This window comes from Myotis daubentonii, chromosome 16 (genome assembly GCF_963259705.1).
Source record: "Myotis daubentonii chromosome 16, mMyoDau2.1, whole genome shotgun sequence".
NCBI lineage: Eukaryota > Metazoa > Chordata > Mammalia > Chiroptera > Vespertilionidae > Myotis > Myotis daubentonii.
Window position 1 is genome coordinate 41,742,629 of NC_081855.1, and position 13,103 is coordinate 41,755,731.

The 13,103-nt window shown below is 58.4% G+C and overlaps 3 protein-coding genes across 12 annotated transcripts in view; all 3 read right to left on the reverse strand.

The window, feature by feature from the left end:
- Nucleotides 1-374: 374 nt before the first annotated feature.
- Nucleotides 375-1,698, reverse strand: HCRT (hypocretin neuropeptide precursor). Its single transcript, XM_059670188.1, has 2 exons — nt 1,563-1,698; nt 375-832 (listed from the first exon to the last, which is right to left on the reverse strand). The coding sequence occupies exons 1-2, from the start codon at nt 1,581-1,583 to the stop codon at nt 464-466; spliced, it is 390 nt and encodes a 129-aa protein (XP_059526171.1). The 5' UTR covers nt 1,584-1,698; the 3' UTR covers nt 375-463.
- On the reverse strand, nt 1,607-7,934 carry GHDC (GH3 domain containing). Of its 4 annotated transcripts, none has more exons than XM_059670187.1 (10): nt 7,803-7,919; nt 7,550-7,706; nt 7,098-7,378; nt 6,668-6,789; nt 6,044-6,545; nt 5,442-5,634; nt 5,259-5,330; nt 5,049-5,182; nt 4,599-4,684; nt 1,607-1,744 (listed from the first exon to the last, which is right to left on the reverse strand). In XM_059670187.1, the coding sequence occupies exons 2-10, from the start codon at nt 7,648-7,650 to the stop codon at nt 1,694-1,696; spliced, it is 1,542 nt and encodes a 513-aa protein (XP_059526170.1). In that variant the 5' UTR covers nt 7,651-7,706; nt 7,803-7,919; the 3' UTR covers nt 1,607-1,693. The 4 variants fall into 4 exon arrangements, with proteins under 4 accessions (XP_059526170.1, XP_059526168.1, XP_059526167.1 ...); XM_059670185.1 differs by lacking the exon at nt 1,607-1,744 and adding an exon at nt 3,564-4,324 and having other exon boundaries at nt 7,550-7,633; nt 7,803-7,934; XM_059670184.1 differs by lacking the exon at nt 1,607-1,744 and adding an exon at nt 3,564-4,324 and having other exon boundaries at nt 7,803-7,918.
- Nucleotides 7,935-10,434: 2,500 nt separating this feature from the next.
- STAT5B (signal transducer and activator of transcription 5B) overlaps nt 10,435-13,103 on the reverse strand; it is a 69,476-nt gene continuing 66,807 nt past the window's right edge. For all 7 annotated transcript variants that reach the window (XM_059670209.1, XM_059670211.1, XM_059670210.1 and 4 more), the window contains exon 19: nt 10,435-13,007. In XM_059670209.1, the coding sequence (XP_059526192.1) occupies nt 12,881-13,007 (127 nt within the window). In that variant the 3' untranslated portion in view covers nt 10,435-12,880. The remainder of the gene's footprint in view (nt 13,008-13,103) is intronic.

The window sequence follows — 13,103 nt, forward strand, 5'->3', positions numbered from 1 at the left end:
AGTGACTCGTGCGGGCGTCACAACCTGGGCTGCACGACCTAACCGCCGCCCCTCCAGTGCCTCACCCCTCCCCACACCCGCCACCCCGCGCTGCAGCCCCTCTGGATGATTTACGTGGAGCCGCATGTTCCTTGCATCCTCCCCTCCAAGCACGCACATCTGCGACTCTTCCCGCACCCACGGCCTTGCACGGCGCCTTGTTCTGGGGAGCTCCCCACCCACAAGTGTTCAGGTCCAAGGACGCCCGCCCAAGCTGAGGTGTCCCGGAACCCCGGCTTCCAGGCCCTCGGGCTCTTTCCAGTTCGCAAGACTCTGACGCCCCCTGGAGGGCAGGACTCTACCACACAGGAACCGAGACCGGCCACGTTATCGGAGACGCCTCTTTATTGCACATTTTTCTGGGGGCTGATAGCGGGCGGGCAGAGGGGAGAGGGCAGTGCCAAGACGTAGTCTGAGCACGGGCTCAGACCCCGGACCGTGCCCCGGGAGCGACAGAGGCGGCGGCCGCAGCGGGACAACGACGCCCCGGACAAGGGCGTGGCGCTGGCTCTGCGCCTGCGCGGCGGCCCATGGTCAGGATGCCGGCCGCGTGGTTGCCGTTGGCCTGCAGGAGGCGCTGCAGTCGGCCCTGCAGGCCTGGGCCGGGCCGCCGCTTTCCCAGCGTGAGGATGCCGGCCGCGTGGTTGCCCGCGCCGTGCAGCAGCTCGTAGAGGCGGCAGGAGCACGTCTTCTGGCGGCAGCAGTCGGGCAGGGGCTGCGCGGCCGCGCCGGGCGACAGCAGCGCGGGCGGCAGCAGCAGCAGCAGCAGCAGCGTCACGGCGGTCCAGGGGACCTAGGGAGGAGGAGACCGGGCGCTGGGGGTCGGAACGCCGCGCCCGCCTCCAGCCCCTGCACCCAGGCCCTGCCCAGATCGCCGCGCGCCCCCTCTTGGCTGGCGCCCCTTCCTGGCTGCCCCTTCAGAAGGGGGTCATTGGAGACCCCCGGGCAGAATGGACCCCTGTCTCCTCTTAATTCGTCGTTACCCCATTAGCGTGCTTACCACCCCGCCTGAAAACAGGTGTGTGAGTCTGTCTGCACCAGAAGTTTGTGCACTCGAAAACGCCCTATTTAGCCCCACTCCCCCGACCGGCAAACCCGTGCAAATCCAGGACTAGCAGGGTCCAAATCGTTGTCTTGTTTGTCTGCTCCTTTGCAGGGGGCACTGAACTGGGCTTCGGCTCCGTTTCCTACCCTCTTAGGGGCCACAGCCTCCTCACCTGTGAACTGGGTATTAAATACTCCCCACCGGGCAGGGCTGCTGGGAGGAGGAAATGCGATGGCAGGTGCAAGCAGCACCTGATGAATAGTACGTGCGCAGTACACATGAGCTCTTAGGAGAGCAGGCGCTACGGAGCCTTAACCAAGGCAGGCCCTCAGCCAAGCGTCCTCCCAGGGCCCTGCCTGCCCCAGAGCCCACACAGGAGAAGAACAAGAGGGGGGACTCTCAGCCTTTCTTCCAGCCCCGGAGCAAGCGTTCTCACTGCCCCCTGGAATGTGCGTCCCCTCCATCCCTGGCTCTTTACCTTTGTAGAGGGAGGGCTCATGGTGTCCGGAGCTCAGAGTGGAGCAGCAGGGAAAGGCGCCGTCTCCAGTGGTCCAAACAGCTAGGAACTGGAAGGCTGCGGACTGTGACTGGCTAGCAGGGGCCTGGGGTTTATAATGCTCTGAGGTGGGGGGGGGGGGGGCACTTGCGTCCACTCTGGGGCTAGACAAAGGCAAATCTAAGATTAGCCTCGGACAGGGGGGCCGTCTCCAGGCTGGGCCCAAGGAATGGCCGCCAGGACACTCAGAGGCTGGGGTTGGATCACTGCGCCCCCGGTTCCCCCCTTCTCTGTCTGCCTGCTCCTTGGAGATGGGGAGGTCTCCGGGCACTAATGAGGCCACCTTGCACCCAGGAATCTGGGAGCACAAAAGAGGCCTTGGCTGGGCGCTGGTCTGAGACAATGTGGGGAGGGGCAGCTGCTAATTAGGGCAGGAGAGGAGGCAGACAGGAAACCCATTCTCCACGGGGTATATGTGTGTGTGTGTGCTCCCCCCCTCTGCCCCTGGGGTCTGTCAGGCTCAGGGCCTCCTTCCTCCATGGAAAAACGGCTTATGAGCTGGCTCTCCCTCCCCCAGGTCTGTTCCCTCTGCCCCTTCCACTACCCTCCAAGATGGAAAACCTTGAAAACCAAACCGGGGCAGTGAGAAAAAAGTGCCTGGTGTTACCCTTTGACCTCCCCAGCTTCCTTCCTGGAGGGGAGAGATGGGGTCCCATCCCACCATCAGCAGCGAGTAGCCCCCATGCCGGAGTTCCTCTTGTTCAGGGCACTGTCTGTTGAGCAGCTGGTCTGTGTCAGGCCCTGCAGGGGCTCCGGAGTGACATATGCATGGGACATGCCCAGTTTCCAAGGCGCTCCGAAGTCCAGGTGGGAGTGTGACCGGCATATAATGGTAGCTCAGTGGGAGGAAGGACTCTGAAAAGGCCTTTTGTGAAAAGGGGATTTCTACCAGGCAAGGTCAGGGGAGAAGGCATTCTGCTGAAGGGACGGACAACTGAGCCAAAGACCTGGCGGTGACCGTGCCTAACTCATGTGGGATAGTGGGGTGTGGCTTTCCTCAGAGGAGAGAGGTGGCTGGACAGGCGAGAGAGGCTGGGGATGGGTCAAAGGGCCTTTGAGGCTAAGCTGATTAGTCTTGACCCTGGGGGCACGGGGAGCCCTGGGGATTTTAGTGGGAAGGAGTCTTGGGCTGATACAGGGACTGGGTGGGCGGGCATAGGGGCCTGGAGGTAGGGCATGGGATTGAGAAGTCATTCGGGGACAGAAGCAGAGACTGACACACATGTGCTGTGTTACTGAGGAGGAGCTGCTGGGCCCAGAGCAGGTCTCACAACCTCAGGAAGCCTCCGTGTCTCCCCCCCCACCCCCAAGAAGGGCAGTTAGCCCACATAACCTCTGCGGCTGCTTCCTGCTGTGATGATTTGCAGTAGAGCCACTGCCTATGGAAGTGATTTCTGGGTGTCGGGCCAGGAAAGGGACCTGTGCTGAGCCAGGGCTAGGGAAGTTGGGGAGTAGCCCCTTCACATTTAGGTTAAACTTGGGATGGGGAGAGGGAGGAGGAGGGGCTCTGAGTCTTCTGGGTTGACCTAGGCCAGTGATGGCGAACCTTTTGAGCTCGGCGTGTCAGCATTTTGAAAAACCCTAACTTAACTCTGGTGCCGTGTCACATATAGAAATTTTTTGATATTTGCAACCATAGTAAAACAGAGACTTATATTTTTGATATTTATTTTATATATTTAAATGCCATTTAACGAAGAAAAATCAACCAAAAAAATGAGTTCGCGTGTCATAGGTTCGCCATCACTGACCTAGGCCGTGGCAGGAGTCCCCGAGGTCTCCTGCATGCACACACTTGGGGCCTCCCCCGTGGAGAGAGGGGGAAGCCCTGTGATCAGAGCTGAAGGGAGGGGACAGGCTGCGGCAGGATCAGAGCCAGAGGGACCGCTACAGTTTCTCCAAACGTAGACCCTGAGCCAAGAATCTGGGTGCAAGAGGTTTATTTGGGAGGTGATCCTAGAAAACACATCAGGGAGTGGAGACGGGAGGGACGCCTTAAGAGCCGTGTTCATGAGAGGGTTGCCACTGCGGGCAGCTGGTGCGCACACACCAGAAGAGTCGCTCTGAGGGACAATGAAGCTGAGGCTGGTATTCACAACTCCTGTTCCTTGCTGACTGAGCGGTGCTCCCGGGAACACCAACTCCCAGCACTTGCAGCCTGCACAGGGCACTGGGCTGGGAGACACAGGAGCCAGCGCGTATGGGAACTCTCCAGCAGGGTCCTCCAGAGGGGGGTCCACGGGGCTCCAGGCAGGGCCCTGCCCTGCGGGGTCGGCTACACCCCGAGGTCACCTCCTCAGAGCTGGCTGCTGAGGTTGGACCTCCCGAAGGCCCAGCAGCTCCGATGAGCGACTGAGAGGTGACACAGAGTCACAGACCCTGGCCCAGGGCTCCCCATCCAGACAGGCTCCAGAGGAAAGAGAGAGGCAGCTTGTGGGGCGGTGGGGCCGGCGGGCAGCCTCCGCTCAGGACACCACCCTCCTCTGCAGGAGCTGGGCCAGGTGCCTGTGCCTGAGGACCCGGGGCATCGCCGGAGGGAAGGGGACTGCGGGGGAGGCAGCGAGGGCCTCCCGGAGCGCTCTGAAGGCCCCCGGCCCCACCAGGTGGACTCTGGCAGGGCCCACGCTGCCACGGAAGCGCAGGGCCTTGTAGCAGGGAGAGGCTTCCTGGAGACAGCGGTCCAGCTGAGGACAGACAGCTGAGTGAGGCTGGTGCGTGGCCATGGGGTGTGTGGCCATGGGGTGCGCTTGCCTGTGCCTAGCGTGTGTGTGGGGGTAGGAGTTTCACGTGTACATGTCTATCTGGGACTCACCCCTCCCTTCTTAGAGCCTCGGGAAAGTTCTCCTCCCTGCCCCCACTTCCCCTTCACTGGGCTGTGCCCACTGCACCTGGGCGGGGGGCGGGGGGGGTGCAGAATGAAGGGGACATGCGGTCGGACCCTGTCCCTGTCTCATTTACCTTGTCTCGATTTTCCTCCGACAGGTTCCTCAGCCCCCTCAGTGCCACAAACACCTCATAGTGGGGGGCAGAGCCCCCGGAGGAATCTGCAGGCAAAACCCACGCACACGCACTCCTGTGAATGGGGCAGCCTCCAAAACCAATGCCCACTGCCCCACCTCGCTCTCCTCTGCTCTGAGGTTCGTGGGAAAACAGGGGTTTCTTGGTGTGGAGGGAGGGTAAAGGAAGAGGAACCCAGGGCCTAGTCCTAAATATGAAACCAGTCAGGAAAGTAACTAGGGAGAGACGGCAGCAGGAGGGATGGGAGTGAGACCTGGGGAAGGACTCCTATTAGGAGCCACAGAGGAGGCTGGGTCTGACCTCCTTCCTAGAGAGCTCTCAGCCGGAGGGGCATGGATTGTGGGGGAGTTAACCCAAGAATGGGGGGCAGGGGCCAATGGAGAAGCTTACCCAGAATGCTGCTCTCCACACAGGCATGGTCCAACAGCTTGGCCCCTGGCCACTGCCCCACCGCCCGGCCCAGGGCCTCAGAGAACATGTCCTCGCCAATGTCTTCTCCTCGAACACTCAGGGACTGGCCCAGCCTGGGGAGGAAGGAGCGGGAGGCAGAGGAGCCCAGGGTTTAAGGACGGCCCCTCAGCTCCCCGGGACGTCACCCACCTGCAGATGAACTTGACGACTGGGCACTGATTGTAGGCGCCCACTACCCGGACCACGTCACCCAGGCGGCATCTGACAGGGGGGAGTGAGGGGAGGTCAGGCCCAAGGACCCGTCAGCTCATGCTTCTGGTCCTCAACAGGTCCCAGAGGGCTTGAGGCACCAGGGGGTGGGCAGATGGTCACCTGGTGAGGCTGGCCTGGTCAGTTAACACCAGCTCGTATTCCTGGCCCTTCTGGGCCTCAGCCAACAGGATAGTGGTGGCAGCCTCTTCCTGGCCTCCCTCCTGGACTGGGAGCAGCTCAATCAAGGGAGCACCAGGGGGGAGGAGGTAGAGCCCAGCGGGCTGCTCTGGCCACAGGTTCAGGCCCACCGCCCCTGCGGGAAGCAAGCAGCCTCTTCTGGTGGTGCCATTGCTTTCTGCTAGGCCCTCACCCCGGGGCCTCAACCCTCTGAGCATCTGATTCTCCTGCTGCCCTCCCACCCCCTCCTTTGTGGCTTCCCCAGGCTCAGCACCCTGCATCTGGGGCCCTAACTGGGAAGAGGCAGTGGTTCTGGGTGTGGCAGGCCTGGGGGTAAATGCTGGGGCTGTGTGAGTTTGTGCAACCTCTCTATGAGCCTCAGCTTCTCCATGTGTAAAATGGAGCTGCTGGTGTTGGGGGAAGTCACAAGGGGTTGGGAGGATTACATGAGATGACGACATGAGATGCGTGGGGCTCACTATATGGCAGCCAGCAGTGTGCCCTCTGCCCCCTGCCCCCAGCTCCCACCCTTGAGTCTTGCTGACCTCCAGAGGCAGCATAAGCAGGTGAGAAGAAGGCTAGCCCTTGGCACCACAAGGCCTCCAGGGCAGCCACAGCCTCGCCCTGGCCTCCGGCGTCCAGAGTCACCACCACCTGCAGCTTTGGCCAGAGCCGCAGGGCCAGTCCTCGGGGTCCCTGCTCCAGGGCTTCCCGCAGCTCAGCTGCCCGCGTCGGGAGAGGCGCTCCTGGGTTCCCAGCAGCTATGGCCTCAGCCAGCTCTTCGCCATCGGCCTCCAGGCCCGAGAAAACGTCCAGGAGTTCGACGGCCGTCCTGGCTTCCAGTGCCCGCAGCCCTGGGGACCTCAGTGCCTCCAGCAGCAGGGCCCCGGGGTCCTTGGCTCCAGGGGGGCTACCCTGGCTGAGGGCGTGCCAGGGCCAGGGGAGAGGGTGGGGCCAGGGGGAGGCAGGGGTCACACAGGCTGTGCTCCCGGGGGCCAGCGCTGCTGGGTAGGCCTGGTTTAGGGCTGCCAGACCCAGCAAGGTGGCCTGGAGGGAAACAAGAGAGGGTGCTGCCTGAGCCTCCAATCTGGGGGTTCTTTGCCCACCCTGGTGGGAGGGTGTGGCTACAAGCTGGGGTCTGCGGTGGGGCTGGGCTCTTCTGGGTTCACCTGCAGAGAGGCCTCCCCGTGCTGCTGTTTTGAGGTAGGGGGCAGGAGCTGCTCCCCACTTTCTTCTTCCGGGGCCTGGCTGGCCTTGGTCAAAGGGAGATGATTCCGGAAGGTGGTCATATCTGTAGCCCCAAAGACATCATAAACTCCTCTGGAAGCCACACAGTTTCCCAGGAGTTTCAGACAAGGCTGGTGAGACCTTTGAAGAAGGGACTTGGGCCAGGCCTGCATGGGGGCGGGGCTATCGGGTCCAGGGTGGGAAAAGTCCTCTCGGACAAGGCTGAGCCTGGGGGGGGAGGGGGGGGTCTCTGGCTCAGCCTCTCCGTGTTGGGAGCGGGAGGGGGGCGGGAGGTCTTCAGGTTCTGGAATCTGACTGTCCTGTGGAGTTCCTTTCTCTTGGGGCCACCTCCCCAGACCCTGGAAAACACACCTGTGCTCCCCCGGAGAGGAGAGTGGGGACCCTGGGCTCCCTTCAGACACCACCTCAGGGCCTGCTGCTGGCGCTGGCCCGTGTGCAGGGTGCTCTGCTCCAGCCTCCACTGCTGCCAGGCGGCCGCCCAGCACAGGGCCCCGCACGCCACGCGGTGCTGCAGGCTGGCCAGCCAGGACGGCCCGGGACCCTGGGCCTGCTGCCGCCAGAGCACGGCCAGTGGCAGCAGCAGCAGCAGCGGGAACAGCAGCAGCAGGAGCAGGGGCATCTCCAGGCAGCTCCTGGAGGAGGAAGGGCCCGGAGTGCTGGTCCTGCAGCTGCAGGGGATCCCCCGTTCCGTACCCCCATTCTACCTCACGCAGGAGAACCCAGGTCAGAGCAAGTGCAGGGAGAAGCCAGGACCCCCGTTGGGCAGCGAGGCGGAGAGCATCAGGCTTTAGCGTCGCACTGACCTGAGGTCGGATCCTGGCTCTGCCACTGGCTGCCTGCGTGGCCCCAGGTAGTTCAGGTGGCTGCTCTGAGCTCCGTCCCCCTGCCTGTCAAATGGGAGCATAATCCCCGCCTCAGAAGGTGCAGAACGGGCTTGGCACGGTGCCCAGCGCCCAGCGGCTGCTTGACGAATGACAGGTCTTGCCGAGCGGCTCTGCTTCCTCCCAGGACCCACCCTGTCCCAGCCCTGGGCAGTGGTTCGTGTCCCACATGTACCTGTCACAGCCCACTTGTGCCTACTCCCAGCATCCAGGCCCCCTCGCACCCCCGGCTCAGCCTACAGCTGAGCAAGAAGGGGCCCTGGCTTTGAAGGCTGGGCCTCACAAACAGGGAAATCCGGTTACTGGGCCTGAGGGAGGAGCTGGAATGGGGGGGTGCTCTTAAAGGAACAGGTTGCCTAAGGGGGGCATGCTGGGTGCTGGCCCAGGCTGGCAGACATGGGAAGCGAGGGCTAGGACAGGCTGGTCCTCAAATTTGTGCAGGTGAAGGAAGAGAAGGTTGACTGTGTGGGAAAGCGCCAGGAAGCAGCGTCGGCTGGGGGTGGGGCAGATTCAAGCTTGACAACTGGTAAAAACCAACGTTTTCTCCCAACCCAGAAAGCCTCCCCACCAAGACAGTAGTGAAAGAAAGACACTTTTGTTATTGGAGAAACATTAAGTTAGAAGGTGACGCGCATCCCAGGCCACCCGCTAAGGGATTGCAAAGACAGAAAAGCATCGCACCCCCGTTTCAGCCAAGCAGAGAGAGCCCATCACACAGTGTTCTCAAGGTAGGTGGTAACTAGTCCTCAAGCCAGAGACGCTGACGGCGCCACTGGTCACAGGTACTTCATCCGATGTGGGGTCACGACCTGTGTTAGCTTACTGGCTTTATCCCAAGGAAACACAAACTTCCATGACACAGGGTAGCTTGCAATTTGGAGCAAGGCACCCGGCGACCTCAGGCTCGGACTCCCCTGCTGTGGAGGTGGGAAGTTGTGCGAGGCTCTTCTGCGGCTCATGGCCAATCCCTCTCCCCCTCCGCCTGCGCTCTGGCCCCAGGCTCTCAGACACTAACACCCCTCCCTCGTCGCTGGCTCTATGTCTCGCAGCATCTCTCCCTGCGTTTCACAGCTGAGCTCCTTTGCACAGGTCTGCTCTCAGTCAGTCTACCCCCACCCCACCCCCGCTCCCTGCTTTCACTCCTTTATTTCTTGCTGAGATATTGTGCTTGCTTTTTAAAACACAACAGCGTTATTATATATAATTCACACAAATCATCCATTTAACGTGTACAATTCAATAGTTTTCAGTATATTCACATATACGTGACACCAATAGTCAATTTTATACTATTTTCGTAACCTCAAGAGTAACCCTGTACCCTTTAGCTATACCCCTCAATCCCTTCCCAGCTTCCCCCCCCCCGCCCCCCACAGCCCTAAGCAAACACAAACCTACTTTCTGTATTGATTCGCCATTATTCTGGACATTTCACATAAATGGAATCAACACATGGTCCTTTGCATCTGGCTTCCTTCACTTAGCATAATGTTTACAAGGTCCTTCTCTGGGTTGCTGTGCGCCACTAGTTCTTTTTATTGCCAAATCATATTCCATTGGAGGCAACACCACCCAAATGTGCTGTGTAAACACCATCACATGGGTTTACCCATTCATCAATTGATAGACATTTGGTTCATTTCCGCTCTTTGACTATTATGTAGAATGAACATTTATATACATGTTTTTCTGTGGACATGTAATTTTCCTTGTGTCAAGAATAGCTGGGTTGTATAGTAACTCTTTTTTAACTGTTTAAGGAATGGCTCAATTGGCTCCCAAAGTGCCTGCATCCGTTTACATCCCCACCAGCAGTACGTGAGCTTTTCGATTTCTCTACATCTTTGCTAATTTATTACCTGGCCTTTTGATCTAGCCATTCTAGTGGAGTATGGAGTGACCTGAGTCTATTTTAATTTTCCTGATGACTAATGATGTTGAGCATAGTGGCCATGTGTATATCTTCTTTGCAGAAATGTCTTTTATTTTCTCCTGTGGGTTGTCTTTTTATTTTCTTGAGAGTGTCCTTTGTGTTGGAAAATCCCCTGGGGTGTACGGCAGCTGACTTCCCAAGGAGGACAGGGCCGAGACCGAAAGGAGAGGATGACAAAGAACGAAACGGGGAGTTTGTTAAGAGAACTTACACACAGCAGCCGTCTCGGGCCGCATCTGGATGATGGATCTCCACCCCACAGAAGGGAAGAGAGCTTGAAACACAGCCTCCAGGAACACTGGTGGCTCTTAGCCAAGTGGCACCTGCTTGTTAAGAGCTGAATATCCCAAAGCACTACACAACGACAGGGGCCTCCTTCTCTGTGCAAGAACAGTCCTTTCAGCGGACACAGGTGTAAGTGTCAAAACAGCATGTGAGCAGGGAGGTAAGAAATGCCCCCATCTGCTCTGGCCAGTTTGGCTCCGTGGATAGAGCCTGCAGACCGAAGGGTCCCAGGTTCGATTCTGGTCAAGGGCAGGTACCTCGGTTGCAGGCTCCTCCCCAGCCAGGGGCCCTGGTCAGAGTGCGTGCAGGCGGCAACTAATCGATGTGTTTCTCTCACATCAATGTTTCTGTCTTTCCCTCTCTCTTCTACTCTCTCTAAAATCAATGGAAAAATACCCTCAGGTGAGGATTAAAGAAAAAAACGAAATAAAAATAAATGCCCCATCCGCCATCAAACCCGGTGACCGCTCTCGGAGAAGCCAACTTCCAAACAGTTCTCCTTTCAGAGCCTCACTGATGATCGCTAGCGTTCCCCTTCCTGACCCCCCTCCCTTGCCATCTGATTGGAAAAATAGAACAGGACTCAATATTGCCCCTTCAGAGGAAGGCTTTATTGTAACATAAAATACATTATTTTACATTATTTTGTGATTGGCCCAAGGAGAATTGTACACAATACTTTTTTTTTTTTTTTTTTGCTGGCTAATGCTATTCGGCCTCAACACTAAAATATGTATCTGAAATAATTTCACAAAGTTTTAAAAAGAAAAGTTATAAAAAGTATACTTCCACGTTAAGTTATATTCACTTTGTCTCCCCGCCACCCCCACAAAACCCTGCACGCCGCACACGTGGAGCTGGGACGCCGATGACTGTGTGTGCCTGGGAGCGAGCGAGAGGTGGGGCGGTCCGGCTTCCCGCGGCCTCCTCTGGTTTGCAGGAACGGGGAGAAGAGAGAAAGGACAGTGCAGATAGCGAGCGCACCTTTCAGTCGAAAATCTCTCCCATCGACAGGCACAGTTCTCGGGAAAACTGAGGACAGCTCAGCGACTGTACAAGCTCGGGAGGGAGCCCACACTGGGCACCCGTCCCCTCAACCCTACTGGCAGCTGTGAGGGGAGCGCTAGACCTCGGCATGCCCCAGGGCTGGGCCCACTTCCCAGCGGGTCGGTACCCCCCACCCCCTCCCCCGCCCGCGTCCCCCGCTGGGACAATGAGGGCATCGCTCTTGAGGCAGGCGTTGGTGAAGCCAGAGTGACAGGCAGGTGAGGGCTCTTCGAGACCGGGCCAGGCTTCCCTACACCTCTCCCCAACACTCCTGTCCCCACAGGGGGGATTTTAATTGAATCCTGAGAGGTACGCAAGGGGCTTAGCAGCATCCTACATCAACGCTGGTATCCACGGAGGGGTCGGCCTGCGCCTCAGAGGCAGAGAGAGTCTACTGCCTGGCATAGAAAAATAAATCAGTGTATGAAACCAAGCCAGCGCAAACAGCAGCTTTGAAAAAGTCATTTTCCAATAAATAATTTACTACAGAGAAATAGGTTCCTTTAACATCAAAACACTGGTAAGTTCAGAAGTTAGTTTTTGTAAAAAAAATATGTTTATTTACTCACACATATAAAAATACGGTTTTTAGGGCTATTATTTCTTGGGCCTCGTCATATCCTTTCGGAGAGGGGGCCAGGGGCGACCTTGTGGGCCTAACCTGAAAACTATACCTGCTCCCCTCTCTTCCCACCTGCCTGCCGCAGCCCATTCCTTCCTTCTGGCGTGGAGCCGCGGACGAAACTACGGACGAAATTACGCTTGAGGCTTTTTGTTTCTGCAGCTTACCAAACTTCCTGCAAACCTGCCGACTGCATTTCCCCCAACTCCCAATGCCTGACACCCAGCACCCTGCGCCAGGTGGGCAACAACACCCGCTGGACATGCCGGCCCTGGGTTCGGACCGCACTCCTGCCGCCCACTCCCCGAGACATCGCGCACGATCAGTGAAGGGAAATGAGGTGACCTGGGTAGGAACGGCACAGGACCTGACACAGGAAGAGAGAACTTCAGTGTCAGATGAGGGTGGGGAGGGGAAAACAAGAAGTCCCAAGTTAGAAGCAAAAACACTGTCCGACATTTGCGAAGAGCTGGCATCGGTCAGCCTCCCAGCGCGGAGGAAGGACGGGCAGATGGGACGGCAGCTTCCCTGGGCGACGAGGCGACGTTCTCGGCGCCTGCGGGTCAGGGCTGGGCATTCCACTCTGGCCGCGACACGAAGGACACCAACACTGTAAGCTTGGGTGGCGTGACCCTCTCTTCTGCCCTCTAGCTCATCTGCACGTGTGTGCACCCAGAGGAACTGAGCGAGAGGAGGAGAGAGGGACACAGCCAGGGAGGGCAGGAGGGACGGAGAAAACACGAAGACGGGTTACGTGTTATTTACAAAAGCCACTACCCATCCGAAGACCTCTGGCTCCCCTTGCCCCAACAATCCTCCTAAGTTGCCCCTTTCCCCATCCCTACCCGGGAAAATGGGGTGGGGGCGGGGGGAGGACTGGCATTCTTTGTCAGGAGGCGGTTTCCACATTGCAGAAGAAAAGCGGAGACAATCATGGTTATAGCACAATTGCCTGGCAAACACAGTGACAAAGACTCACCAGAGAGGAGGTGCTTGCTCCTCCCTGCGTCCTTCTCTTACTTGAACAGCCACACGTCAAAGTCCAGGCACCCTCCAGACACACGGCCATGTGCCAGGGCTCGTGGAGCCAACTGCCTTTGTGCACAAGGTTCAAACCACCACGGCCTTTGTCTGGACAGCAAGGGGGAGGGACACCACACGGACACACACACACACACACACACACACACACACACACACGCTCCCGGCACTGGGGCCACCATGCACAGAAACACTAAAGTCACAACTAGCATTAACACTTCACATTATGAGTATTGTTTCCAAGGAGAAGCGATTCATGGAATTAAAACATCCACAAGAAGAACTCCTCTCATGAGGACCAAGACGCTGACGGCGGCGATGGAGGTCACGACTGCGCATGAGGGATCCACTGAGTGTCCATAGGTCGGCCCAAGAGTTCCTCCACGCGGCGCGCCACGTCCATCGTGTCGTCCAGATCGAAGTCCCCGTCGGTGTCAAGGACGGGGTCAGGGCTTGGGAGGGAAAGAGAAGAGATGAAGGGGTAGGGAGCGCTTGTCAGAGACCAATGACGAGGAGCAGAGACCACCCCAGGCCCTGCACCCCGCTCG